The sequence below is a fragment of the Onychomys torridus genome, chromosome 11 (assembly GCF_903995425.1).
Source record: "Onychomys torridus chromosome 11, mOncTor1.1, whole genome shotgun sequence".
In the NCBI taxonomy this organism is placed as follows: Eukaryota; Metazoa; Chordata; class Mammalia; order Rodentia; family Cricetidae; genus Onychomys; species Onychomys torridus.
In genome coordinates, this window is record NC_050453.1 from 41523243 (window position 1) to 41549569 (window position 26327).

Genomic DNA, 26327 nt, shown 5'->3' on the forward strand with positions numbered 1-26327 from the left:
AATGTCTCACTGAGTGGAGTACTTCCTACGCAAGCATGAGGACTTGAATTTGGCTCCCCTCAACCCATTGGAAAGCTGGGCATGATATAATCCCAGCATTCCTAGGGGAGGCAGAGACAGGAGAGTTCCCAGAAGCTTGTGGTCCAGGTCGCCTAGCTTACACAGCAGCACACAACAAGAGACACTGCCTCAAACAAGGTAGGTGAGGATCAACCCCCATAGTTGTCCTCTGACCTCCGTGTATACATCTGCACTCACACACATGAACATGCATGCACATACACATGCACACAAAGATAAAAATAACACACTGGAAGATCTTGAAGAAGTGCAAATGAGTTGCAGAAGTACAATTTGATGTAACTGGGAGCTGATGTTAAAATACTCCTCACTTCCATTAACTTCTCTCCCACACAAGGTAACATTGCTCCCCCAACTTCCTTTATTATATATATACTCTCCCTGAAGTACCATGGTTCTCCTTGTCATTTCTTGGCTTCATGATGACACAAAAGCCATAAGCACTCAGTAGCGATCAAACTGAACCATAATCTGGTCTCTGACCAGCAGTATGTGCTATAGGCGACATGCATCTTCCAGTCCACCCCACGGTGACGAAGGCAGCAAAGGATGATTATAATAAACCACGTTGCTAAGCTACCGTGTTAGTAGATTAGGGGTATTACATGCATTGTAGTTATCGTGTTTTCTAGTTGAAATGGGTTTAGCAGGATATAACCTGAAAGTAAGCCAAGGAATATCTATATAGAGAGGTCAAGCCCATATCCATAATAAAGGGAGCAAGGAGATGGGGAGGGAGAAAAGAGAGGGAAAAGGGAAGGAAGAGAGAGGGGAGAGGGAAGGAGGGAGGGAGGCAGGGAGGGAGAGAGAGGGGGGAGGGAGTGATGGTGGCAGATAAGCAGCTGGGGTGGCAGCTATGTAGGTGAGGGGCTAAGAAGGACCCTCAGTGGGGTTATTAGGGTGGGGTGGGTTTGAGAATGCTAACACCAGAGCAGCTTGTAGTGCATAGGGTGTGTGGACAAAAGGGGAGTAAGAATTTAATTAATGTAACTTGGGCTATACTTTCCAATGCTTTTAATGCCCTCAACGGAATTCCTTTAAATGACAGGGGAAGACTGGACTGACTCCCCCTAAATGTGAAGCCTTCTGAGATGGATGCCTGCGCCTTCCTGCGTCTATAAGGACATGTGTGGGATACCACCACCTGGCTCTGAGATCCTCCAGGAGAGAAATGTTCAGGTACATGGTTCCAGGCTCTCCTTGGGCTATGAAACAGTAGTCTTGAAGCTCTACTTCCTGTACCACATCTCAGCCTTGAAGCTTGAAGAAGGATTACCACCACCCAGACCTCAGCACCTCGTTCTCACCTGGAAATGCCTCCTCCACCCATCCCATTCAGCTGTGCACATTCCCCAGCCTCCTGCTGCTCAAAAGATTGAGCCCATCCTAATTACTATGCCCAGTTGGGAACTGCAACATATCACCAGGCCAATTGAGTCTATAACGTCTATAGTTGAGCCGCAGCAGCTACTAGGGGATTCATACTCAACCTGCTGTGTCCTGAGAGCCCCCAGAGCAGCCAGCTGGAGCCCGAGATCTCTTCATCCAGTTCATGGAGCCAGACAGCTTTAGGACCACACAGCAAAGCCTGAGCCCCAACCAAACACTTGAGCCTCCATGAGGTCCATTTCCATCATTTAGCACCATCTGTCCGATGACATCTTCTAAATTGATATCACCTTGTAGATCTCTCCTCTGAGAACTAATCTCAGAAATCTAATTATCTGCCTGGCATCCCTCCCTAGGAGGTCTCTCACAAACATCTCCAACTTAATGTGGGCAAAACCAGGTCTTCATAGTCATCTCTAAGTCTGTACCGCATGGCCTCGGTCCACACAATTATTCTACGCAGTACTCAGCTGCTGGAGTGAATCCAGGGTGTTATCCTCAGTTCCTCTGTCTCCCTAACTCTACATCCCATCCAACCTCAACCTCTCAAGTGCATGTGACTCTCCACTGTTACTAAGGTACTTCAAGGACCCTGCATCTTGTCTGGACAGGGACTGGGGTAGAATGTGAGTTTTGCTTGCTGCTGCCCTTATTCCTGAGCTGTAGACTCAACATTCAAAATGTTTAGAGCTTGAGAATGGAAAGGACATAGCCTATTACTCTCTGAAGTTCTACAGATGGCTCTGTTAATGCTGATGAGCAGGCTGAGGTAGAAAAGGGGCAAAGGTAATATCTCCCTCCTCCCCCCCAGCCCTGCCTCCAGGCATCCTTGCTTGCTAGGACATAGAGAATATGTTTAAAAACAGAAGATGTAAAGCCTCTGTTCCACTCACAAAAAGGAAGCATTTCTTTCATCCTTAGAGGGACCAAACTGTGAATTGTACAGGGGATGAGTGTTAGCGTTCAGGCATCTGTACTGGCCTGTTCTTAAGGTCCTGACAGGATCCATCCTCAGCTGCAGCCACTAAGAGCACCCCCTGTGTGCGTTTGCTACGTGTTCCCTTATAAAAGGCGCTTTCTCTTCCGAGATCTTGTCCCCAAGGACTGGTCTTTGCCCCCTTCTCTGTCCCTCCTCTCTTACCTCCCAATAAACCCCCAGGTGAACTCTGTTGTATGGCATGACTCCTTCCCGCTGTTTTGAAATTATAACAAAGGGGTACAAGAGAGTGCAGAGGAGGCTGGGGTGGGAGAGGGTTTTTTTAGGGAAAAGGCCAGAGAATGAGACAACACGGGACAAGTTAGCCAAGACCCAGAGCTTGAGCACGGGGACCAAGTGTCAGAGCAGATGACTCCCGAGTGAGGAACGGACTGGAGAAAGGTGAAGCTGAAGACAGAGTCTGGAAGGCACTGTGTCTCAGATTCTCCCAGAGAAGCCATTCACTGGTGAAGGGCAGGGCAACAGGAGTCAAGTACATGCGCACGGCAGAGGTCCATGGAAGATTGACAGGAGCCTCTCCTTCAGCTCCGGGAAGACGGTGAGACCCTTTAGCATCAGGAAGACATTCAGACCCTTGGAATTACAAGTGCGTGGAGGGAGAGAGGGAGAATAAATGTTTGCGTAGTGGACACTGAAGTGACATTCATGATATGAACCTACATTTATGCTGTTTCTCTTACTTCATTTCTAGAGACCTAATTTTGACCCAGGAGGCCCAGCAGTACCCTGGGTACCCAGCTAGGGTGCAGAAGTTCAGAGGTGAGCCAGCCTCAGTGTCTGCACCATGGAATTCACACCATGCTGCATATATATATTTTTGCCAGGGCTGGTGTTTATTTTTAATAGACATATACACACATAGGAGTGCAAATAAGACTGGTGTGAAAGTAGAGAGCAGAATGCCGTGATCGGGCACACTGGAGGGAGCTGTGCCTCAGTGTCTGTCAGGGAAGACATATTAGAAGAATTCATTTGACTTGGAGACATGAGTGAAGGGAGACTCCAGGAGGTGGATGGAGGCCTGGAGGCTGGCTGTGCTTCCCAAGAGCAGAGACAGTGGAACAAACCAAGACTGGAAGGCAGGAGCTCAGTGAGTTCCAGAACAGGAAGAGTCCAGTGTCATTGGAGCGGTCTGCAGGCTCCATTTATGTTGGATGTTCTCTGGGAGGTAGTGTGTGTGTGTGTGTGTGTGTGTGTGTGTGTGTGTGTGTAGCTGCTAGAAGGATGAAGAGAAAGTGAGTGGCACAATCTTACTATGTCTTTGTTTGGTTTGTTTTGTTTTGCAAGACAGGGTTTCACTATGTAGCTCTGATTGTCCTGGAACCCACTCTGTAGACCAGGCTGGTCTCGAACTCACAGAGATTGCCTGCCTCTGCCTCCCAAGTGCTGGGATTAAAGGTGTGCATCACCACTGTCTGGCTACGTTTGTCTTAGGAAAAACACCTGGGCTGTGAGGAGAAAAGATTGAGAAGCCAGAGAAACAAAACCATCAGGACCAAGATGAGAGAACCCATGGGTCGGAGAGAAGAGAATGGGCTCTGGAGATGCATCACAACAGCTGGAACTGTAGTTCCGACTGGGAGAGGACCAAGAGGGAAGCAGTTGGACTGGTCCCAGCCGTAAAAACCAGGAGAGGGAGCGGGGATGGGAAGTACCACAACCATTTCCCAACATGTGCGGAGTTCTTTTTTTTTCTTGAATAGAAAAGTGGAGACAGAAATTGGGAAAGCGATTTCTGTCAGCTCACACAGCACATTATGAAGATGTGTTGACGCAGCACTGCCGTGCCAACGAGCCCATGGGCTGTGCTGGCACGTCTCCTTTCTCATCAGAGCCACAGCTTCCTTACTCCAGTGCTTCTTGCTGTCCACGGTCCAACAACTCTTCCAAACCTCAGCTATCTTTGGACCATGCAGGGACCAGTCTTTTCCAGAACATTCCGTTGCCGTGGGTGAGTGGAAGGAGTGAGAGGCTGAAGGAGAGTGGAAATGTTCATTCAACAGCACGGAGTTCCCTGCACCCACGAGCTGGGTGACTTCTCATTGCCATAAGGACATTTCTGAGTGGCTCAGACAGCTCTCTTGGGAGCAGTGCCTGGAGAGTTGAAAATAAAAATAGCCTTTGGATGCTGGTCTCTTTCTTGTGCCCTGGACAGACCCTTGTTTGTCCTGCTCCTCAGCTCCCTGGCTTCCCTATTTTGGAGGTGCTGCCTGTCAGTACCACACATCCTCACTGATATCCTCTCCAATTCAGCAAGCAGCTTTCCTGGCAAACCTCTGAGAGGTTGGAGTCAGCTGTCCCTGTAGCTCCCAGGCAGTCAGGGAGGTGGCTACAGCTAACACTCCAGTCAGAGGGAAGAGAGAAAGGCGTTCTTGGAGAAGAACTTCACCTGATGTTGGAACTGCAGACCACACAGAGCTGTGTCTGGGCTCCAGTCGCGAGAGTATAGTATAGTCAGTCAGGTCATCTAGAGGTGAAGGGCCAGATGTCACAGGTCAGGACCTCACTCCCCATCACCCTACTCCTACTCCTTCTCACCTTCAGAGGTCCTAAAGGGTTATGCTTTCTTTGGACATAATGTGAAGCTGAGATCAGCAGACTCTAGTTGCTCAAAGAGCGTTCTCAAGAGAGAATCCTTGGTGCTATCAAAGGCTAACAAGTCTTTTTGAGGAGAGCCCTCTGGTGGAATTCACCATCTCTGCCTCCTTGGGCAATGCCCTTGTCAATAGGCCTTTGTTCTCTAGACCCTTTGAAGGGGCCAGGAGAGCAGTGCAAAACCCTGGCCAGCCTCAGGCTGAGTCAGCAAGGGCATTGTTGACCCGCTCATCAGGCATGGCCTCAGAGGCTGGTGACTCTCCTGGCTGCAGTCCAGGATACTTGCTTCCCTGTGTCCTACCCACTGACCTCCCCAAGCAGCGCTCTGTGGCTGCAAATCTTTGTCTCTTGTGGAGATCTTGGGAAATGTCTGCCTGATCTACAGTGGGGTTTTTGTTGTTGTTGGGGTTTTGTTTTGTTTTGTTTTGTTTTATTGACCTAGGGGCCCACAGTGACGGGAAACTGACACCCAGTTTCGCCTTAGCTGAAAGGAATCCTGCCTTGCATATGTGGATGAGAAGACAGCTTGCCAGGGAAGAGCTCTGTGGAGTTCTGTTGGGGCTGCAGTGGACCATTGTTGAGCAGAACATGCAGAGGAAACAGCTCCGCAGAAAAATCAGTGAATCAGATACATAGCAAGAGGCAAAGATGAGAGATCAAATACTTCGGGGCTCCCCACTGCTTTCTAGGTTAAGGGTTCTGACTTTCCTGAAGCCCATTTCTACCTGTGGGGTTTTTGACTTTTTTTTTTTTTTTTTTAAATAAAATTCTACTTGCTAAAATGATTTTATCTCAAACACCCTGGATATAAGACTAGCAGTAATGCTTTCATTGTCCATTAATCCTAACAAGCAGTGCTAATTTAAACGTGTGTGTGTGTGTGTGTGTGTGTGTGTGTGTGTGTGTGTAAGGATTTTTAAACACTAATAGCCAAGTTGGTGGCCTATACCTATAATCCCAGCACTCAGCGGGCAGAGGCGGCGGGGGGGGGGGGGGGATTAATGAAGCTTGGGGCTAGGCAGAGCTATGTAGAGAGACACTGTTTCACAAAGCACCAAAAGCTGTTTACAAGACTTATTCCACCTTCAGAAGCGATCAACATAAAAAGCTTAGTCACAGCATTAAGAAAACCAGCTCAGTCTTAAGCTCCCTGGTCCTGATATGCTTGTTTGCTTGGGTTTTGACATGCGGTCTTGCTCTACAGCTCAGACTGGTAGGAGTTCCAGGAGAAGCCCATGCCTCTGCCTCCTGAGTGCTGGGAAGTCCAAGTGTGTCTTACCCTGCCTGGCTCTTCCTGACTCTGAAGTAAAATAGCCCATTTAAAGGTCTCCAGGTTATTCAGAGGGAGCTGGAGTCAGTTCCCACATGCATAGGAGGAGACTCACTTGGGTAGCCTTCCGCTAGGCGGGAACAGCCCTTAGCAGTCTGTTCCTGAGTCTGTCATGCAGAGGAGGACTCTGCTGAGATTATTGTCCAAGGCCTTGCTGCCTCCCTCATGGAAGGACACAACCAAAGCCAACTGAGCTATGCTCCCTTCCAGTGGGCCATCCAGTCCCCTTCCTTCTGAGGGTCTTACTCCTCCCCCTCCCTGTCCCACAGTAATCTTCAAGGTAGGACCCAGGCAGCTACAGTGACAGCTGGGCCCAGGCTTGGCTGAGAAAGCCATGGAGCGTCCTGAGCGCGCATTGCTGCAGAGAGGTAAACCTGTCTCGCTCCTTCCTCTGAAAGACGTGGAACTGGACCTCTGAAAACATAAGAGCACAGGGTTCCCAGGTGACAGCTCCTCCAATCTGTGCTCCAGTTAGCTGTCAGGGCTCCTCTTTACCAACAGACATCAGGGTTCAGAGGGCACCCCAGAAGGCCTTCAGGAACAAGGAACGGAACAGACACAGTTGGAGCAGTTTATTAAGGGATACTAGCTTCCAAGAGGCTGGAGCAACAACACTGTGTAACAACTTAGCACAGTGCACAGATGACTGGAACGTTTATGTCACATGCCAGAGGCTTTGGGGGCCATGGGCTTTCTTGTGTCTGCTCCGTAGGTTACATTTAGTTCTACATACAGCTTCATGCCTCACACACCCCTATTATATTAAATCTCCACCCAGGGGTGCTCGTTTTAGCATTGTAATGATCCACAGGTAACCTGTGTCCTTGAACTCATGCCTGTGTGCACCTGGACTGTCAGCCTGGGATGAGCGATTCTATCCTCTTGGCCAACTGGTTTCTTTCATATGTTAATTTGAAGCCTCAAGGACCTTCAGAATCTGACTCCTGACCCAACTCTCCTGCTTCCACTCCAGTCCAGTGTGTGTAGCGGGGAGTGACTTCTTGTCTGTCAAGGAAACCAATGGACAAAGGGAGCCCTGGTGAGATGTGGCGTGACAGTGATTGAGAAGCTGCATCTGGAGCCACACGCAGGTTCCAATTCAGATCTGCCATTCTCCAGCTGCCTGGATGTAGGCCGGGCACTTAACCCTCTGATTGCCTCTATTGCCTGCTTTTAAAACAGTGAAAACAGTGTCTGTCACACAGGATTAGTATATGCATTACCTTAATGACGAATATTCATACTGCGTAAGGAAGCATGGCCTGGGCACACAGTAATCAAAACCAACAAGCCAGCAGAGCCAGGCTTGTGAAACTCGGGACTCAGGGAGCTGAGACGGAAGGACGGGCAGTTCAAATTCAAAGTCAAAGGACAGGGCTGGAGTTGTTAGTCTGTGCTCACGTGCCCAGGATGCTGGATGTTCAACCCACAGAACTGAATAGAAAGAAAGGAGAGGAAGAAGAAAAGGCGAACCTTCTCCAAAGCTCATGATTTGGAGAGAAGGGTAGCAGCATCCTGACACGCGGGCTGAAAAGAATCCCTCCGTGCCAGGCTGTATGTAGGCTGCATCACAAAAGGCAGGCGACGGAACAGATGAGGGACAGATGCTGGCCCACCGCTGGGGCTACTCCAGCATGCTCCCCTGCTGTGTTCCCTCCCCAGGAGCCTCTCACACTCCTCCTCAGCTTTGCTTCAGCTAGAGGACCTTTGAGAACAAGGTAGTTGGCAGTGCGGGCCACACACCACTGAGCGGTTAGCTTCCCTCTCACAGAAGCCTGGTAGGAGAGGCTGGGGTCTCCTGCAGGGAGAGGCATCGGAGAGTCCAAGTCAACCAGCTCAGTGTGGAGCTGGGCCAAAGGCAACACGAGGGAAACTCTTAAGCAATGGGGCGTTTCTCACCAACCTGAAAGCAAGTGTTTTCTCTTCCCAACGTGCATCTTTAAGGGTTAATTCAAAGAGGGTCTGTAAGGTGCAGTCTGTTCCCATCAGCTGTTCCTCGCCTTTCATGAGCTCTCAGACAGAAACGGTTCCCCCCTCCTCCATGGCTCAGTCAGGTCTAAGGGAGCCCGATGTCTCCAGGTCTTCACGCAACCGTTCCCAGTCGTTCCTTTCTCCCCCTCCCGCTCCCCCGAGCTTATTCAAGGTCCAGGCTAGCTTTTCCGGGCTACCTCTCAGCTGGGATCCCCTTGCCCTCACAGCTCTTGCAGGGGAAGCACAGGGACGTGCAAAAGTGTGGGGGCCCGTGAGGGTGGGCTGGGGGTGCAGAGATGTACGGAAGCCCTGAAACTGGAGAGAGAGCAGCCATCAATCACAACCGCCGGCACAGAATACTCACGAGAGCCGGGGGAGGGGCTGAGAAGACTGCCAAAGCCGATTTTTCAGCCCACAGCTGGGGACTTGAGGAGGGGCGGGGGCTGATGGAGAGGAACGAGGTGGGGGGGGGGGATGAGAAAGCTGGAGGGGGGGGGGGAGCTGGCAGAGTGCCCCAAGAAGAAGCAAGAGGAAAAGCGAGAAGCTACCAGAAGCTGCTGAGTGGCAGAGCCAGGCAGAGACAGGTTTGGCCTCTAGGGGCAGCCAAGAGAGTCAGGGAGCCTGGGAAGTAAACACCTTTTTCTCCCCGTGAAAAGCCCTTGTGGACTGCCTGCCTGCCTTCCTTCCCGGCTGTGGCAGCCTCCCTCAGGCCAGCTTCAGAACTCAGGCTTGAGCCTTCCTGAGAGATCACACGGCCTTCCTGCCGGTAACTCAGAGCGCTCCCCACGTAACCCGGGTGACCCCACTTTGTCCCCTCCCCAACTCTATGGATCAACCCTGCACCCTTAGAAAAGGGCTCTGCGAAGGCTTGCACACGTGCTTCTGTTTGAGAACTATTTATTCTACCACAAAGAGCAGTGATCCTTTTCTACTTTCTAAAATTTATTTCCATTCAGTATTATTTAAGTGTGGGCGCAGGTGTGTGTGCTGGGAGTGGTGTACATAGTGTGTGTGAATGGGGGCACATATGTATCATGACATCTATGTGAAGGTCGTAGGGCAGGTCAGCATCAGCTCTGATGTGTTAGTAAGCACCAAGCACCCTACTTAGCCATTTGTCCCAGGTTTGAGATCCAACACATGCATCTAGGTTTTTACATGGATTCTGGGGATCTGATCTCAAATCATGATGTTTCTTCAGCAAGCACCTGAAAGACCCCCCAGCACCCCTATAGGAATGCTATGTTTGCAAGGCTTATAAGGGAACAAAAGACAGTTCCAGGAAATAGAATGGCCCCACCGCAGCCCAGATAGCCGATAAGCATTGCCCTGTTGTGCAAACCCCCTAGCTTGTGAGGCACGTAGGGGAACAAAGGAATTCAGCTAGAAGGCAACCAGAGCAGCTGGAATTCTAGATAGGGGTTGAGTCGACACACATATCTGGTTACCAAGGAAACCCACAAACCGCCCTGAGCCTGAATCCACGCCCCATTTGATTTATGCTTATATATTCGCGCCTCACTTGAATTTCCAATCAGAACCATTCGCGCCTTGTTTAAACTATCCAATCAGAACCCTTGACTATTCGCGCCTCACTTGAATTTGCCCACTAAACCTATTTCCCTGGCCCGCTTTCTAGAATTTGTATGCAGGCTTCAAACTCTCAAAGCAGAACCTACTTCTTTCCATTGATTCTGATCTCACTAGTTTGGAACTTTTTTCCTTTTTAATTGACAGCCTTATCTTATCTAACTGTCTTTGGGGAAACTGATAACTCGGAATGCATGGACAATTAAATTATAAAAATCAGGATGTCATACTGATCACTGAGAATACTAAGTTTAAAAAGCACCAAATGCTGAATACATTGGAGTACTCTGTCATGCAGAGTGGGTCCAAAGGGAAGGAGAAACAGAGGAGATATGATGAGGAAGAGATGTAATAATATAGGGTCTGGGATCAGCAAGGCATATGGGCTCAAAGTGACATTCAACCAGAGACTGTCACCAGCCAGCCCAGCCCTAGAAAGAGCAGGGAGGTTCTTAAAAAGTACAAGAGACATCTAAGTGCCTTTCTGTCTCAATGACAGATGCTAGTTGTCACAGCACAGACGTGAACTGTCCCTCACAGGCTCGTACGTCCAAACACTTAGTCCCCAGCTGGAAGTCATGGGATGGCTGGGAAGTAAGGTCTAGCTAGAGAAACTGGGTAGCTGGGGGATGGGAGAGTGAGTGCTTCTGTCTGGTTCCTGTTTGACTTCTCTGCTTCCTGGACAAGCCTGCTCCTGCCATACCAGCCAGCTGAGAGGTAGCTCTACCACCATGCCTCCCCCACTGCCATGGGCAGCACCCCTTAAACTAGAAGCCAACAGAGATCTTTCCTCTCTTAATTTCCATGTGGTGTTCTGTCACAACAAGAAAAATAACCAATGTGCTCTCCAAGGCCAGGAAGGTCACCTCAGAATTGCTTTCAAACTGTGCCAGACCAGAAGAAAATTCCACAGCTTCTTTGGATAGAGACTGTGACAGTTTGAAAGGAAATGGCCTCCAAAGACAGTGGCACTATTAGGAGGTGTGGCCTTGTTGGAGTAGGTGTGGTGTCTTGTTAGAGGAAGTGTGTCACAGTGGAGGCGGGCTTTACGGTCTCATATATGCTCAAGGTACTACCCAATGTCTTAGTTCACTTCCTGTTGTCTTTGGATGGAGATGCAGAATTCTCCAGCACCATATCTGACTGCATGCTGCCATACTCCCAGCCGCCATGCTCCTTGACATGATGACAATGGACCAAACCTCTGAAACCGTAAGCCACGACCTCAATGAAATGTTCTCCTTTATAAGAGTTGCTGTGGTCATGGTGTCTCTTCACAGCAATAGAGACCCCAACTAAGACAGAGACTTACCATAGAAAGTCCCCAGCCTCACTTGGGTCTGTGCTGCTCTCCCACCTGGTTTACTTTGCTGCAGTTATATGTGCTACAAGATCTTCCGGGAACTTAGAAACAATGGCGGAAGCCCAGGTTGCAGTGTCAATGCCCCTGGTAATGGTACAGACTCTGGCACAGAGCCAGGATGCATCTGGCTCCACTGGAAAACCTCCGTGGGCTACACAAACCCTTTGCGGGGAGAAACAAGACCCAGGAGGAACTCTAAGAACCCTCCAGTGGATACTCAAGAGCACGGAGAAGTGTTTACCAGGTGCAAGCAAGAACCCAGCGAAAACACCAAACGAACCCACTCCGTGGGCGGAAAGAAAGTTTTATTTGGGGAATTCAAAGTGCCAAGGCTATCTGTGGGGGTGGGGGTGAGGGACAGAGAGAACAGCAAAATGGAGGGAAACCTTGACAGTTTTAAGAAGACAGGTTTGCAGGGGGTGGGCAGGTGTGTAAGCTAGAACAGCCTGGGAAACAGAGTAGTAGGGGTGGGGCTCTCAGGCAGGACAGCCTGGGTACTAGCATGGAGTCTTTGATCTGTTTCAGGTCCGTTTGGGTTATTAGGGAACGAGATGCCCATTGCCATGGTAGTTGGCTAGAGGGGTGGATAAGGGAAGCAAAGGCTTTTCTTGACAAACCGAAACCTTTGTTGCTGAGGAATGCCGTCTGTAAACTTTTGTTTACCCTGCCCCAGTCCTTCTGTTTACCAGTCAGAGTCCAGCCTGGGCTGAGTCCAGACTGTCATTCACAACACTGTCAGCAGCACCCTCATTTTGGAGGCCTGTTTTGGAACTAACACTGGGCATCTTCACACAGGACCCAGATAGATGTGTAGTTTAAAAAAAAAAAAAAAAAAAAGATTCAAGCCAGACAGGGGTTGAAAAGTTCAGTGTACTGACAGAATAATATCCTCTCCCCAAAGTGTCCAAAAAGATCAAACTTCCACAGTCTGTGAGAATGCACTGATGTGATTAAGGAGGTTTCCCTGAACTCTTCGTTTGTATCCAGTGTAACATGCAGGTCCTCACAATAACAGAGGAAGGCAGGGCACTAACCAGAAAAATGTGATAGGGAAGCAGAGGTCAGAGTCAGGCCTAGGACCCTCCAGAGCAGGTGTGCCCCACGCAGCCTCCGGGCTCCATGCATCCCAGGATAGCAATGAATGTGGCCCAACACATTTGTAGACGACCACATCCCACATCATGTCATAGTGTCAAAAGGTTGAACATCCCTGTAGACTACAGGACAGAACGGGCAAGGAGACAGTCCTCTCTGTCCCTAGAGGCTCTGAAAAGAGGAGCAGGACCATCAGACTCATGTCCCCCTTCTTCTGACCCCCCAAAACTCTTAAGATGACACATTTCTATTAGTTTAGGTTTGTGGCAATTTGTTAAAGGAAACGCCCACACTCACTGAATGACCTGGCTTCCCCATGGCTTGAGCGGTTTCTGGGTAAGCCTGTAGCATGGCACCCTTCCTCCTGGCCTTTATAATGTGTTCATACCTCTCCCTCCTGACATAAATGCCTCAATTACTGCTGTCATTTCTGACTGTGAACTGGTTCTTCCGGGCCGTCTCAGGGACCCTCTGGTTCAGTTTAATGATTTCCACATGCACAAGCATTGAAAGAAGGAAATGATACACAAAGACACTGAAATGTTGAGGCATACGCAGTGCCTCACAGAATAAAGAGGATGCTGTGAGGGATCCCCTCTGCTGACAATAGCTTCTCTACCATCCCAGCCACCCTCAGGGAAAAAACATGTGCATGGGCATGCCCTGGAGATTGTCCTTGCAGATGGGCATGGTTGGGGCTGCCCCCAGAGATGTGTGCAAGGTCAAGCGGGTTATGTGACTCTTAGCCTCCCAATCGCCAACTGCCACCTGAGCTTTGTGGCTAAACAGATGTGAAAGGAGGCCTTTCTGAGCCTCCATAGCCTCCTGAAGGGAGCAAGGCTGGGCTCGGTCACCCTCACGCCCATTTCAAACATTTCTGAGCTCACCTGGTGAAAGCCACTCTCTACTCCAACGTCCCCACCACAGACCACAGCTCTCAACCCTGAGGAGCACTAATGGTTGCCCCTGCTGTAGAGAACCCCCATGCTTTCTAAGACACCCTATTGAGGGGGCAGAGGAGATGGCTCAGGACATAAAGTACTTGCAAACGTGAGGGCCTGAGTTTGATACCTAGAACCCATTAAAACAGCCTAGTGCGGAGACATGCAGTTGTCATCCCAATACTCGGGAGGCAGAGATGAACAGATCCAGCGACCCCTGGGGCTTGCTGGCTACTCATCCTATCTACTTGGTGAATGAGAGATTCTATCAAAAAATTATATATGTATAAAGATAGATAGATAGATAGATAGCTAGAGAGATATATAGTGATGGCACCTGAGGAATGCTACCACTTGAAGTTATCTTCTCTCCACATGCACATGCATGCATATTTGCACACGCAAGCTCACACACACACACACACACACACACACACACACACACCCCAAAAACAAAAACCTATTGAGATCGAAAAGCCAAATTCACCTGAATTCATTTCAAGACTCGAATCCATCTGTGTTTGCTCTGACACAGAGCGGCCTAGGGGGATGACCCATTCTTCAAGGCCTGACTGGGTCACCCATGGACAACTGCACATTGATGCTCGAGAGACTCCAGGGTGTCCTACTGAGGAAGTTCTGGGCTCACGTCTGTCTACTCTAGCCAGCAGGTCAAGAAGAGGTCACAGGATGTCGTCCTAGCGGAGACAATGATTACAGGACTAGAGCACAGCTTGGGAGCAGGGCATCGCGGTTGTCCGATTCAGACAGGCCTCCCTATTCCTCATGCGCTGACTAATGCGATTGTGATCCACTCCACTATTCCATTACTCTTGGTCTGCTGGGCTTCGTGGAAAGTCACTGAGCAGCTACAGCCAAAACAACCACTCCATGTCAACATGGTGGCAACTACCTGTGAGCGTTCCAGGGGCTAAAGCTAGCAGAGCGCCTCAACCAGTTCCAGGCCAGCCTGGGCTACAGAGATAGACCCAGTCTCAAAACAGGTCCCCAAAGACAGGTTTCACCGTCTTTATTAGGCCTTATATCTGCTAATGGCCGCTCTCTCCACTCAAAACCCCTGCTTAGAAATGTGGGCTAGAAACTGTGTGGTCTGACCTACATTGCATTTCTCCGTTATTCCATTCCCGCGGTCTGGAAAATTGACAGCTCCGGTCCCATGCAGGTGAAAAGGCAGCCCTTTAGTCCTTAGTACAAAATGTGAAAGAATGATCAATATGGCCACTGTCTGGGTCTATATTTGTTATGGTTCCAATCGGAAATGTCCCTCATATTTGAAAACTTGATCCCAGCTGGTGGCGCTGTTTTGGAAGAGGACCTTTAGGACATGGGGTCTAGCTGGCAGAGGTGGTACTGGAAGGTTGTGCCCGCCCCTGGCTCAGTCTTAGCATCTTCAGTTTCCTGGTCAGATGCCTGGGTAGGACAAGCTGCTTCGCAGTCCTGCCAACATGGACTGGACTGTCCTTGCTATCATGCCTTCCTCGGCGAGATGGACTAAAACTCCTTGAAACCAGGGGCCCAGAAAAACCCGTTCTCCTCTCGAGTTACCTATGATAAGTATTTTTTGTCTCAGTGTTGAGAAAAGTAACTAATATGATATAGTTATCCTCTTATTATCATTTAAATTGCTGGGAGTCAAAATCAGGGCCTTGTGTAAATGGTCACCCACTGTGCTACAGCCCCAGCTCTTATATTATTTAAAATTTTTTTTTTTACCAGTGAAATTATTGTCTCTCAGAAGTCAGGATCATTTTTAATTTTTTTTTTTTTAACCCCCAGCCTCATCAGTGGCTGGCACATTATAGATATTCGTCAGAGTCTGTTGAGTAAATGATGCACATATACAAGCTAGCCTGTTCTTTAGGCACAGGATGATAGAGAGGGGGACAAGGAGGGGAGAGGGGACTTTTTCTCACAAGTCTTATCTCAATGAAATTCCCTTCTGGGAATGACCGAAGCAGAGTAGAATATTGTGCCCTGAATTTATGTAATTTCTTCTCATACCAACTTGAATTCCTGGAACAGGCATCGCTGGCCTCCTGAGTCAGCACCATGACCCTGGTTGGGTTTAAGCAGAGATCCTGTAATGGATTCTATAACAGACCAGCTTAGGAATCAAGCCAGGGTATTGCGCTAAACGTGGTAACTGGTAACCGGGTCAGTCACTGGCCCCGTCCAGTTCCGCTCAACCCTCATTCTTGACTCTGTTACTGGTGACAGACTGAGCACATGTGATCATTTCCACCCCGTTGAATTGCCACTAAAGATGGCAAAGGCATTTGTTTTAAACAAGGAGAGACGTCAAGGACACACAATGAGGGAAATAACTCTAGACAAAAGATGCCAGCTCAGCTTTGGAAAGTGGACAAGGGATACACGAGCGATAATTGACTTGGCAGAATGGAGAAAGGAAAAATTAAGCACTAAAGACAGGGAAGCTGATAATAAACATGCTAATTTGCACCATCAAACCCCAGAAGGTTTGGGATTTGAAGTGGGGGGCTGACTCTAGGGCAATGAATGGGACGGGACTATTAGACCCCATTCCTCTTTACCCACAGTGGGTTTGTTGCTCCTTCTTGACTCTGGCAGGAGATGGAAATATTATTCTCTGGAGCAAGGAATCCCAAGAGGTTCTAATACCCCCCAAAAAAACAAGTGTGAAGCCAAGAGAAATTGCTCTTGGAGTATAAAAGAAAGTACCCCCCTCCCCCATGAGATCCACGGTCCCTTCTCCAGGAGGCTCCTGGGCTCAAGCAAACTGGTTTCTGTTCCTTAGTCAGAAAGTTGAAGGTGCCTCTTTAAGGAAATGGAAAAGCTCAAAAGAATATACAGGTAGATATTTATGGAAACACCTTTCTATATTCATAATGCTCCCTAGTAATCAGTCCATCTGCGATTCAACAGCCAACCTGCAGCCTAGGATCCCCAGTCACTTGAAGAAAGCCGCCAACATGAAAGAGCAAAACTCAACTAAGCAATGGGGAGCGGGACTCTGAGAACAGAGGAAATGGAGAAAGCAGATGTTCTTTTTTTCAGTCCTTGTATTCTCAGAGGTATAAAGAGATCCTGTGGAGGGGCCAGAGAAGGCTCCGTGGATAAAGCGCTTGCTGTGCATATGAGGCCCTGGATCCAGATCCCCAGCACCCACAGCAGCAGGTGTCTATAGCCCCAGAACTGGCAGGGCAGAGGCAGGCAGATCTCAGGGACTTGCTGGCCAGCCAGGCTAGACAACTGGTGAGCTCCCAGATCAGAGAGCGACCACCTCACACAAAGAAAGATAAAGTGGGCAGCAGCAATACAGCATACACAGGTGAGTGAACCCCCGCTACACACACACACACACACACACACACACATATGGCCAACTGATTCTCACAACAACAGCTCAAGAGAAAGAATCTTTCAGTAAATGGTGACGAAACAAGTAGATAAATATAGGAAAGATGCCTCCACTGTTAGCCACAGTATTCCTGAAGTTCATTTGAAGAAGTATAGCACAGTTACCTACATCTGAAAGCTAGAACCATAAACGTTCTAGAAGAAAATATAGGACACTTGTAATCTCAGTGTAAGCCAAGATGTTTTCATTAGGATACAAAAAGAAATAATAATAAATTGAACGTTATTAGAATAAAAATTTCAGCTCAGCCTACGTGTGTGTGTGTTTTGTTTGTTTAAAGATGTGTATCTAAGTCAAGCCTTGAATTCACTATGAAGCCAAGAATGACCTTGAATTTCTGATATTCCTCCCTCTACTTCCTGAGGGCTGGGATTACAGGCAAGAGCCAACCACCATGTCTGGTTCATGTGGCAAAGAGGATAGAATTCAGGGCTTTGGCATGCTAGGCAGGTGCTCTACAAACTGAGCTACAACGTGTGTGTGTGTGTGTGTGTGTGTGTGTGTGTGTGTGTGTGTGTGTGTGTGTACACGTCTGTGTGTGGTATATGTGTATGGGTGTGTAGTATATGTGAGTGTTCAACTTTGTGTGTGTGTATAGGTATATGATATATGTGAGTATGGGTGTGTGGGGATGTGTGGGGGTGTCTCAAGATTTATCTAAAATTTAACTCCTACAATTAGACAATAAAAACATAAACAGCCCAACCAAAGACAATGTAGGAAAACTGGACAGACATTTCACATAGGAAGATAAACAAGAGGCTAAAACTTCATGAAAAAGTCTTAATTAGAAGACAGGGAAATGCAAAATAAAAGAGTAATGAAACACATTTTGCATCAGTTTTTAAAAACAATATCATCCGGGCATGGTGGCACAATTCCTTTAATCCCAGCACCCGAGAGGCAGAAGCAGATGAAAGTTCAAGGCCAGCCTGGCCCACACAGGGAGTTCCAGGGCAGACCAGGGAAATATAGAGAGACCCTGTCTCAAACAACCAAGACCAAATCCCCAAACAAAAAACAAAAACCTAATATCTTTGAAAAACTTTAAAATTTTTCTTTGTTTATTTAGGGGTGGGGCCTGTGCCACATGTGTGGAGGTCAGAGGACAACTTGGTGAGTCAGTGTTCTCTCCCTTCCCAGTTGGGTTCCAGGGATTGAACTCAGATCGTCAGGGTTGGCAGCAGGTGCCTTTTACACACTGAGCCATCTCATCAGCCCTGAAAAGTGTTTTAAGTTGTAAATAATTACAGATTTACAGGAAGTTGCAAAGAGAACAGATCGCACTCTCCACTGTTTCCCCTTCTGATTACATCCGTTGGTTGTTTGTTTGTGTTGAGACAGGTTCCCCTGTACTGACTGAGCCAGATCCCCAGGCCATCTGGTTCCATCTCACAGTATTTCCAACCAACATGAAGACATCCCACTAAAGACACCAGCAGTACTGCTGTTGATGTGGAGGGAATGGAGCACTCTTACTGATGATGGGATTGTAAAATGGCACCTTCTCTGGCAGCCACTGGGTAGTCCTTTATAAACTCCACAAATACCTGACGACTTGGTGATTCTATTTCTGCATGCTTACAGGATGAAATGAAAGGGAAATGAAAACAGCTCCATAAAAATGCTTCTACTTTGTGTATTCACATTAGCCCCAAACTAGAAACAACCTAATTCCCACTAAAAGAACCATTAACAAACAGATAGTAGTGGATTCATGAAGTGAAATAAAGCTCAGTGATAAGAAAGGATATACTATGATGTGTCTTGAGAACATTGATAAGGGCTGGGCATGTAGCTCAGTTAGCTGAGAGAGTATTTGCCTAGGGTCTTTGAAGCCAGGGGTTTATCTGCAGCACCGTGTAAAACCATGCATAATAATACACATGCCTGTAATCCCACCACTGGGCATGTGGAGATGGGGGATCAAAAGTTCAAGATCACCCTTGGCTACATTGTGAGTTCAAGGCCAGTGTGGGCTTACTGGAGACCCAGTCTCAAACCAAACCAAACCAAACCAAACCAAAATAACTACAAAAACTGAGGAATCTCTAAAACTTTATGCTAGTACAGAAATTCAGTAGGAAATGGTCTGTCTTGTGTGTTTGCATTCATCTGGAGTTCATGAATGCATAATGAATCTGAGTGACAATAATCAGAACAATGGTTTCCTATCACGGTCAAGGACTTCTGGGAAGAGCCCCCCACCCCAAAAAAAAAAAAAACTCTTTGAGATGATGGGACCACTCCAGATCACTATTAGCATCTGGAGCTGGTTACATGGGTGAATTTATTTATTAAATTAGGTGTATATTTAAGATCCATGCTTGCCATTCTATGTACTTTTTTTCATCATTTAAAAATATAAAATGTTTTCCACAGTGAGAGAGATAATGAGATAATGTGGGGAAAATTGAGAGAGAGAGAGAGAGAGAGAGAGAGAGAGAGAGAGAGAGAATGCTTCTTACCTGCCAACAATATTGTGCTTTTAAAATTGTAAATATGTTTTACTTGGATGAAAACACAAATCTAATTCTCAAGTCGTTATGCCATTACTTGACATTTTAGTTTATTATTATTGTTGTTGTTATTATTGTTGCAATATTGATTTTATAAATAAAAAGCCCATAAGAGTAAGTCATTTACTGAAAATTAAGATCTTGAGGGTAGGCTGCCAATGATCTTAACCAGCTGCTCTGTGAACAGACACACCACATACTTGAGAACCATCGGTGAGAGCAGCCCTGAGTCAAGAGGCTTTTATGATGATGACCGCGAGAACAATGGAGTGGGGAGTCAGTGAAATCTCCCTCTGCCAGCAGTAGTCATTTCCTGCCTGCCATTAAATTCTTAGTCACTTGATACCTTGTGCGCCAATACTCTCCTGCCATTTGTGCTATTACTTCCATTTTCCAAGAGTCTAATGCCATGGATAATGCCTGCCGGAAGATGCCACAAGCTTGGCTTTTTACATAGAGAAGTGGGCACTTCAATATTTAATGCTATAACAGTGGAGATGCTGGGGATGCACAGGCTTGTAGAGCTGGTCCTTTATTTGCTAGAAGAATCTAAGAAATAAACCAGTTTCGGCCAGGCGGTGGTGGCGCATGCCTTTAATCCCAGCACTCGGGAGGCAGAGGCAGGTGGATCTTTGTGAGTTCGAGACCAGCCTGGTCTACAGAGCAAGATCCAGGAAAGGCGCAAAGCTACACAGAGAAATCCTGTCTTGAAAAACCAAAATAAATAAATAAATAAATAAATAAATAAATAAATAAATAAATAAATAAATAAAATAAACCAGTCTCTCCCCATCTCCTCTCTCTCTCTCTCTGACATTCTTATGTAGCCCAGGCATGCAGCTGAGGGTGAGCATCAGCTTCAGATCCACCTCCCTAGTGCTAGTCTATAGGCATGAGTCTCTATGCTTCATGTGTGTTTGCTGCAGCTGAATCCAGGGCTTCATGCATGCTGGACAAGCACTCTACTGAGCTACATTCCCCAGCTAAATAGGAAGTTCTCAGTCCCCTGAATGAAATGTATGCAGAGGACTATCAAAATGGAAATGTCACAGAGTGCAGATGGGAGATGGAATGACCCTAGAGATTATAGTCCTAGAATGGGTATCATAAGTGAGCGCTGAGGTGAATACGATTATTGGAAAGGTAAAAGCCATGTTATACTCTTCCTGAGAGCTACGAGTGACCACAATGACCTCTTGTTCCAAATACTTTCACTTTACATATGAAGAGGGAGAGGGGTCAACACTGTGAACATAGCATGGGGATTTCTATTTTTAACAACTTTGTCTCTGTCCTGCCTGGCTTTCACGTATTAGAGGGACAGCCTTCATCATGGGTTTAATCTAAGATCTTTTGTAGAACAGAAATAGAGACTCACTCTCCATCACTTCCAATCTTAGGAGAATCAAATGAAACAGAGGTTTGGGGAGCTTTTTTGTCAGCTATTAATGCTGGCTTTTACTGTTGTCCATGCTGGTAAATGGAGAGGTTTAAAGCCAGCAGCTAGGTCTCCCAAGGCAGCCCAGTGAGTCTGAAAACACAATGGCTCTCAGGCAGAAGTCTCTTTTCACCGAGGACAACACAGTGACAAGGACTTCTGGCTTCTGGGAGGCTGTGTTCAGAGGTTTAGTCAGCAGTTAGGCATGATAGTGCAGACTGCATTCCCAGCACTCAGGAGGCTGAGGCGAGAGGGTAGAGAGTTCAAGGCCAGTATGAGCTACACAGTTCAATGAGAGGGGGGGGGGGTGGTAAGGGAGAGGAGGGAAAGGAAGAGAGAGAGAGAGAGAGAGAGAGAGAGAGAGAGAGAGAGAGAGAGAGAGAGAGAAAGGAGGAGAGGGAAGAGGAAGGAGGGAGAGAAGGGGAGGGGAGGAGAGGGGAGAGGAAGGAGGGAAGGGGAAAGGAGGGGAGGGGAGGAGAGATTGGATTGGAAAGTGCCTACTTGGTTTCCGGCTAGAACTGGAATGGAAAGGTAGGAAGGCAGGATTAGAGGAGGAGGAGAAAGTGTCAGAGCCAAGCACCTCTATTCACCACTGGCTGGATTCACATGTCCTGCAGTTGATTCTCTTCAATGGCTCCAGGGACAAGTGTCCCATTACAGTTAGGCATGGCAGCTGAGATCTTCAATTCTCAGGGATGACAGCCTGCTCAGAACACTTTTGTAGTCCCTTCCATATCTTGAAAGAGGGTTGCAGGTCACCAGCCCCTATGTGTGAGGAAGTCTAGCCATGAGCATCCACAGGTTGAAGGCCTTGGGCTGGAGATATCCCTGACTGAGCTCCACAGGAAGAAATTGTTTGAAACTGGGATAATAATAATACCTTTTTTTATAGAATTATCATGAGAAGGGCAGTAAGCAATGGTTAGTGTTAATGGAACACTGTGCTGGGTACTGTTCAAAGCTCTTGACCCATGTTATCTTATTTAAATCACACAGCACATCTTTGGTTGCTAACTGCTTTGGCAGCCAGGAGGGACCACGTGTAATCTTAAAATTAAGTTCCTTTTGAGCAAACACTTTTATCTCTGCCCTCTGGGTGGCCTAGCATGAGGTTCTAAAAGATGCATGTCTGCTCTAGGGTGTTGGAAGCGTCTATTAACGCCTAAAGAACACGGGCATGTCCAGGAGTCGGGGCAGTGCTGATTAGAGACCAACGTCCTGAGAAAACAATGAGATGAAGGCAGGATGGGCTGGTCCAGACCCTCGAACACAGAGCCCTTTTGGCTGATTACATGATTGCCATGAGCAGAGAGCTTAGTTCCATCTCATTCCTTAGGTCAACTGCCAACCAGACATGCAAGATTTCTAGGCTACAGAACATGCCCCGCTGCAGCCAGCCAAAACATCAGAAAACATCTGTCCCGGACAACCCAGATTCTCATGCTTCCTTCTACTGGAGATGGAGCTCCACAGCTGGTACCTGGGGATGAAGCGACTAGTGACCATTTGGGGTGTTTTGTTTTGTTGTGTTGAGACAAGGTCTCCCATGGCCCAGGCTGGCCTTTAAAATATTGTGTAGCCAATGAGGACCTTGGACTTCTCTTTAAAGTTATATGTGTGGCAGAAGAGATGACTCGATGGCTAACTCGGTGTATGTATCCTTCCAGGAGACCCAAGTTTGTTTCCCAGCACCCACATCAGACAGCTCACGACCATCTGTAACTTTAGCTCCAGAGGATCCAACATCCTTTTTTGGGCCTCCATTGACATCTGCACCCCTATGTACATACACATACAGAGAAACATACACATGAAAACTGTTTTAAAATAAAATTTTTATTCATGGTGTGTGTGTGCAGGTGTGTGTGTGTGTTTGTGTTTGTGTGTGTGTGGTGTGTAAAACCATGGAGCATGGAGGACAACTCCAGATGCCATCCTCAGGAATGTCATCCATCTCATTGGTCTAAAGGTCACTACTTCAAATAGGTTGGTCAGGGAGGTCCAGGAAGTCTCCTGCCTGCATTTCCAATGCTGGGATTCATAAGTGTATTAGAAGCACATCACCCACTGAGCAATCTCACCAGTCCAGCTGTGACTCCCTTAATCTAATGCTTCCACATTCCTTATGCTGGGATTACAGGTGTGTACCCAGCTTATGTAATGCTGGGGAATGAACCCAAGGCTTTGTACGTGCTAGCAAACATTGTACTAGCTGGGCTACATCCTCAGCCCCTAATGGTCCCTTTGGATGCTGACAACTATTTATTCTGATTGGCTGCTTCTCATTGGCCACCAGACTGGGAACCTGTTTGACTTCAGTGTGAACATACCTGGCTGGATGCTGAGAGCTATCTATCCTCCCATGCCTGCCAAGCGGGCAAATGACTTGCTGAGCTGCCAGTTTATTTAATTACAGTCTCCTGCAAGTGGCCAGATGTTGGGAGTGTTCGTGACCCTGGGCTCCTCCCAACAACCTGGATTTATACTAGGGTGGGGGAGTGACTACCACACTAATATCCTTGACTTAAAGGCAGGTTGTAGGGAGCAGAGGCGTTAAATAATTAGAGCTGATGACAAGCTATGAACTAAGGCAAGACATGTCCTCATTCTACCAAGCAGACCAAGGTCTTGATGGGCTCTGTGACTACTCCATGTCTGCTGCTGGTCCGAGGCTCTCAAATGGTCGAGGCTCTCAAACTCAAACTCAACACTGTGAGTTGCAGATGCGTACTTTCCTGAGGCTCATTTCAAGATCTGGGGAATGCTGGGTCTCTATCATGCAGCCATGAGATTATGGAATCAAGGAACAAGCCTTTTGGAACAGCTGGCCGTGCACAATGAGTGCCCTGTAAATGCCGGTTGTACTTAGCTCTGGGAAACTGCTTCCTCCAGCTCAGGTTCACTTTTCAGACTCTGTGTTTAAGACTCCTTTAATTCCATTAAGTGTTCCCACTCTCAGAAACACGCAGAAAAGCATGAAAATATGAAAGTGATCCTCTCTGCACTATTGCAGTGTTTCAGTTTGGACACATGGTAACCCAATTCTTGGTAAAATCTGGGTTCCATTCCTTTCCAAAGGCATTTACTTTGGGGTGAAATGCCCCATCTATAAGCTCTTTTGGGGAAGGGGCCTCAAAGATGCATCTAATGATGTAAGTCTTTCCATCTACACTCACTGCCTAGGGGCCCCTGCCCACTCCTCCTGTTGCAGGCCAGACCCATGTGATTAACTCCTCACTGCAGAAAAGCTTCAGCAGTGCCTCCTACCTCTCAGACCAGCATTTCACAAGCCCTAAACAGAGCCAGATAACACACATAACACTAGAGAACATCTGGACCTACCAGGAAGAAGCCACACACACACCCTCTTTTACAAGAGCAGTGGGGCTGAAGGATTCCCTTAGAAGGACTCTGATCCTTCTTCGCACCATCTGGGTACTTCAGGGCTGTGCCTCCACTTTCCACATGCACTTGTCCATGGGGGAGGGAGAGAACGGACTCCCCAAGTTGTCCTCTGGCTCACACACACACAGTGTGACAGGTGCACATGTGTATGAGTGTGTGTGTGCACAAAAACATGATGAGCGCAATTTTCAAAAACCGTTAAAGGCATTTCAGATGGCCTCATCTTCCAGCCCTCTTACCTTGCTCATCACTAATTCTGCCCCCAGACAACAGCCCAACTCTGTTTCTGTTCTTGTTATTGTAGCTCTTCAAAGAAGTTATGATGTGCCCTTTCTTGGGGCCATGGCCCTGGTTATTCTTTTGTGTTGAACAACCCTTCCCTAGCTACTTACCCAGCACAAGTCTACTCATCCTTCAAGCCTTAGGCAAAGTTGTCTCCTGTGAAGCTTTCCCAAATCCCAGGCAGGCAGGCAGACGTCATTGTCATTCATCAGAAGCAGCCTCATCGTGATTACTTTTGTGTGAGTAATCCTGGTAAGTTTATTTACTCTTCACACATTACCAACACAATGAAGTAAACATAGCAATATGTTCATTAGATAAGACATTGAAGTTCATAGGGGTTAAGTAGCCAACCCCAGACCATACAATAAGTGCTGTGTGATATTTTGTTTGTGTTCTGACAAATAAAGCTTGCCTGGAGATCAGAGGGCAGAGCCAGCCACTAGTTAACCATAGAGGCTGGGTGGTGGTGGCACAAGCCTTTATTCCCAGAATTTGGGAGGCAGAGATAGGAAGTGATAAGGTAGGGCAAAGACAGGATCTTGGCCCTTTTGGTTGGAGGATCTGGAGAGGTAAGAAGTCACTGGTGGCTTCTCCTCTGCTTCTCTGATCTTTCAGGTCATTAGTCCAATATTTGTCTCATGTTTTTTTATTAATAAGACTAATTAGATTCACTGTTCAAATAAGGAACATACCAGGGATTCTAATCCAAGGCTTCCTATCTCCAAACAAGATGCTTTCAACCACTGAGCCAGGCTTCTCTACATGGTTTCATTTGCTCTTTTTTTGGAATCAAGGTCTTACTATGTGATTGGCCTAGAACTCATTATGTAGACCAGGCTGGCCTTGAATACACAGAGATCCACTTGCTTTTAGTGCTGGGCCTAAAGGTATATGCCAGGATGGCTAACTTCAGTTTCTCTTATATATACTTCCATGATAGCATCTAGCTTATTTCCATGTAATTGTTAGATTGCATGTTATGGTGGTTTGAAAGAAAATGGCCCCCAAAGGAAGTGGCACTATTAGGTGGGTGTGGCTTTGTTGAAGGAAGTGTGTCACTGTGGGGGTGGGCTTTCAGGTATCATATATGCTCAAGCCATACCTACTGTCTCAGTTCACTTCCTGTTGCCTGCAGATCAAGATGTAAAATTCTCAGCTCCTTCTCCAGCACCATGTCTGCCTGCATGCCACCATGTCCTGCCATGATGATAACAGACTAAACCTCTGAACTGTAAACCAGCCAGTTAAATGTTTTTCTTTATAAGAGTTGCCATGGTCATGGTATCTCTTCATAGCAATAGAAACCCTATAACTAAGACACATGTCTTTCTCTTCACAATACTTTCAGAGTACTAATTTGCCTTTTTCTCACATTTTCAAATACTCTACTTAGAACTGGGATTTAGTAGGTGCTTTATAACAAGTGAGGGCTGGTAAAGGCACTTGCCACCAAGCTGAACACCTAAGTTCAATCCCTAGGACACATGGTGGAAAGAGTTGTCCTCTGACCTTCACACATGTACCATGGCATGTTTCTATTCTCCCCTTGCCATATACACACTTATAAATACAATTTTAAATATAAACAAACTAACACATGAGTGGATTAACAAAGATTTTCTCAACATCTGTACCATTAACATTTTGGATCAGATAGTTCTTTGTTGTGGGGGCTATTGTGTGTATCATAGACCATTCGGAACATTCCTGGCCCCTATCCACCATATACCAATGGCTCCCCTACCCTAGCTGTGATAACAAAAACTGTTCTAGATATTGCCAAAGGCCCTCAGGGAGAAAACCCAAACCCAAGTTGAGAACTGCTGGTTAGGGAAGATGATAAGTAGTCAGCTGAGATCCCAATGCCAAGGACCTCATCAGATTGCCTTCCTTCTGATGCTCACATG

At 47.3% G+C, this 26327-nt stretch overlaps 1 protein-coding gene across 2 annotated transcripts in view; it reads right to left on the minus strand.

Moving 5' to 3' along the window:
* Nmnat2 (nicotinamide nucleotide adenylyltransferase 2) overlaps positions 1-26327 on the minus strand; it is a 162629-nt gene that overhangs the window by 70045 nt on the left and 66257 nt on the right. The window contains exon 1 of one of the 2 annotated variants that reach the window (XM_036202267.1): positions 8296-8344. The exons of the other annotated variant lie outside the window; for it this stretch is intronic. Within the exon in view, the coding sequence (XP_036058160.1) occupies positions 8296-8329 (34 nt within the window). The 5' untranslated portion in view covers positions 8330-8344. Of the gene's footprint in view, positions 1-8295; positions 8345-26327 lie in introns of those variants that run through there. 2 annotated transcript variants of the gene reach the window in all.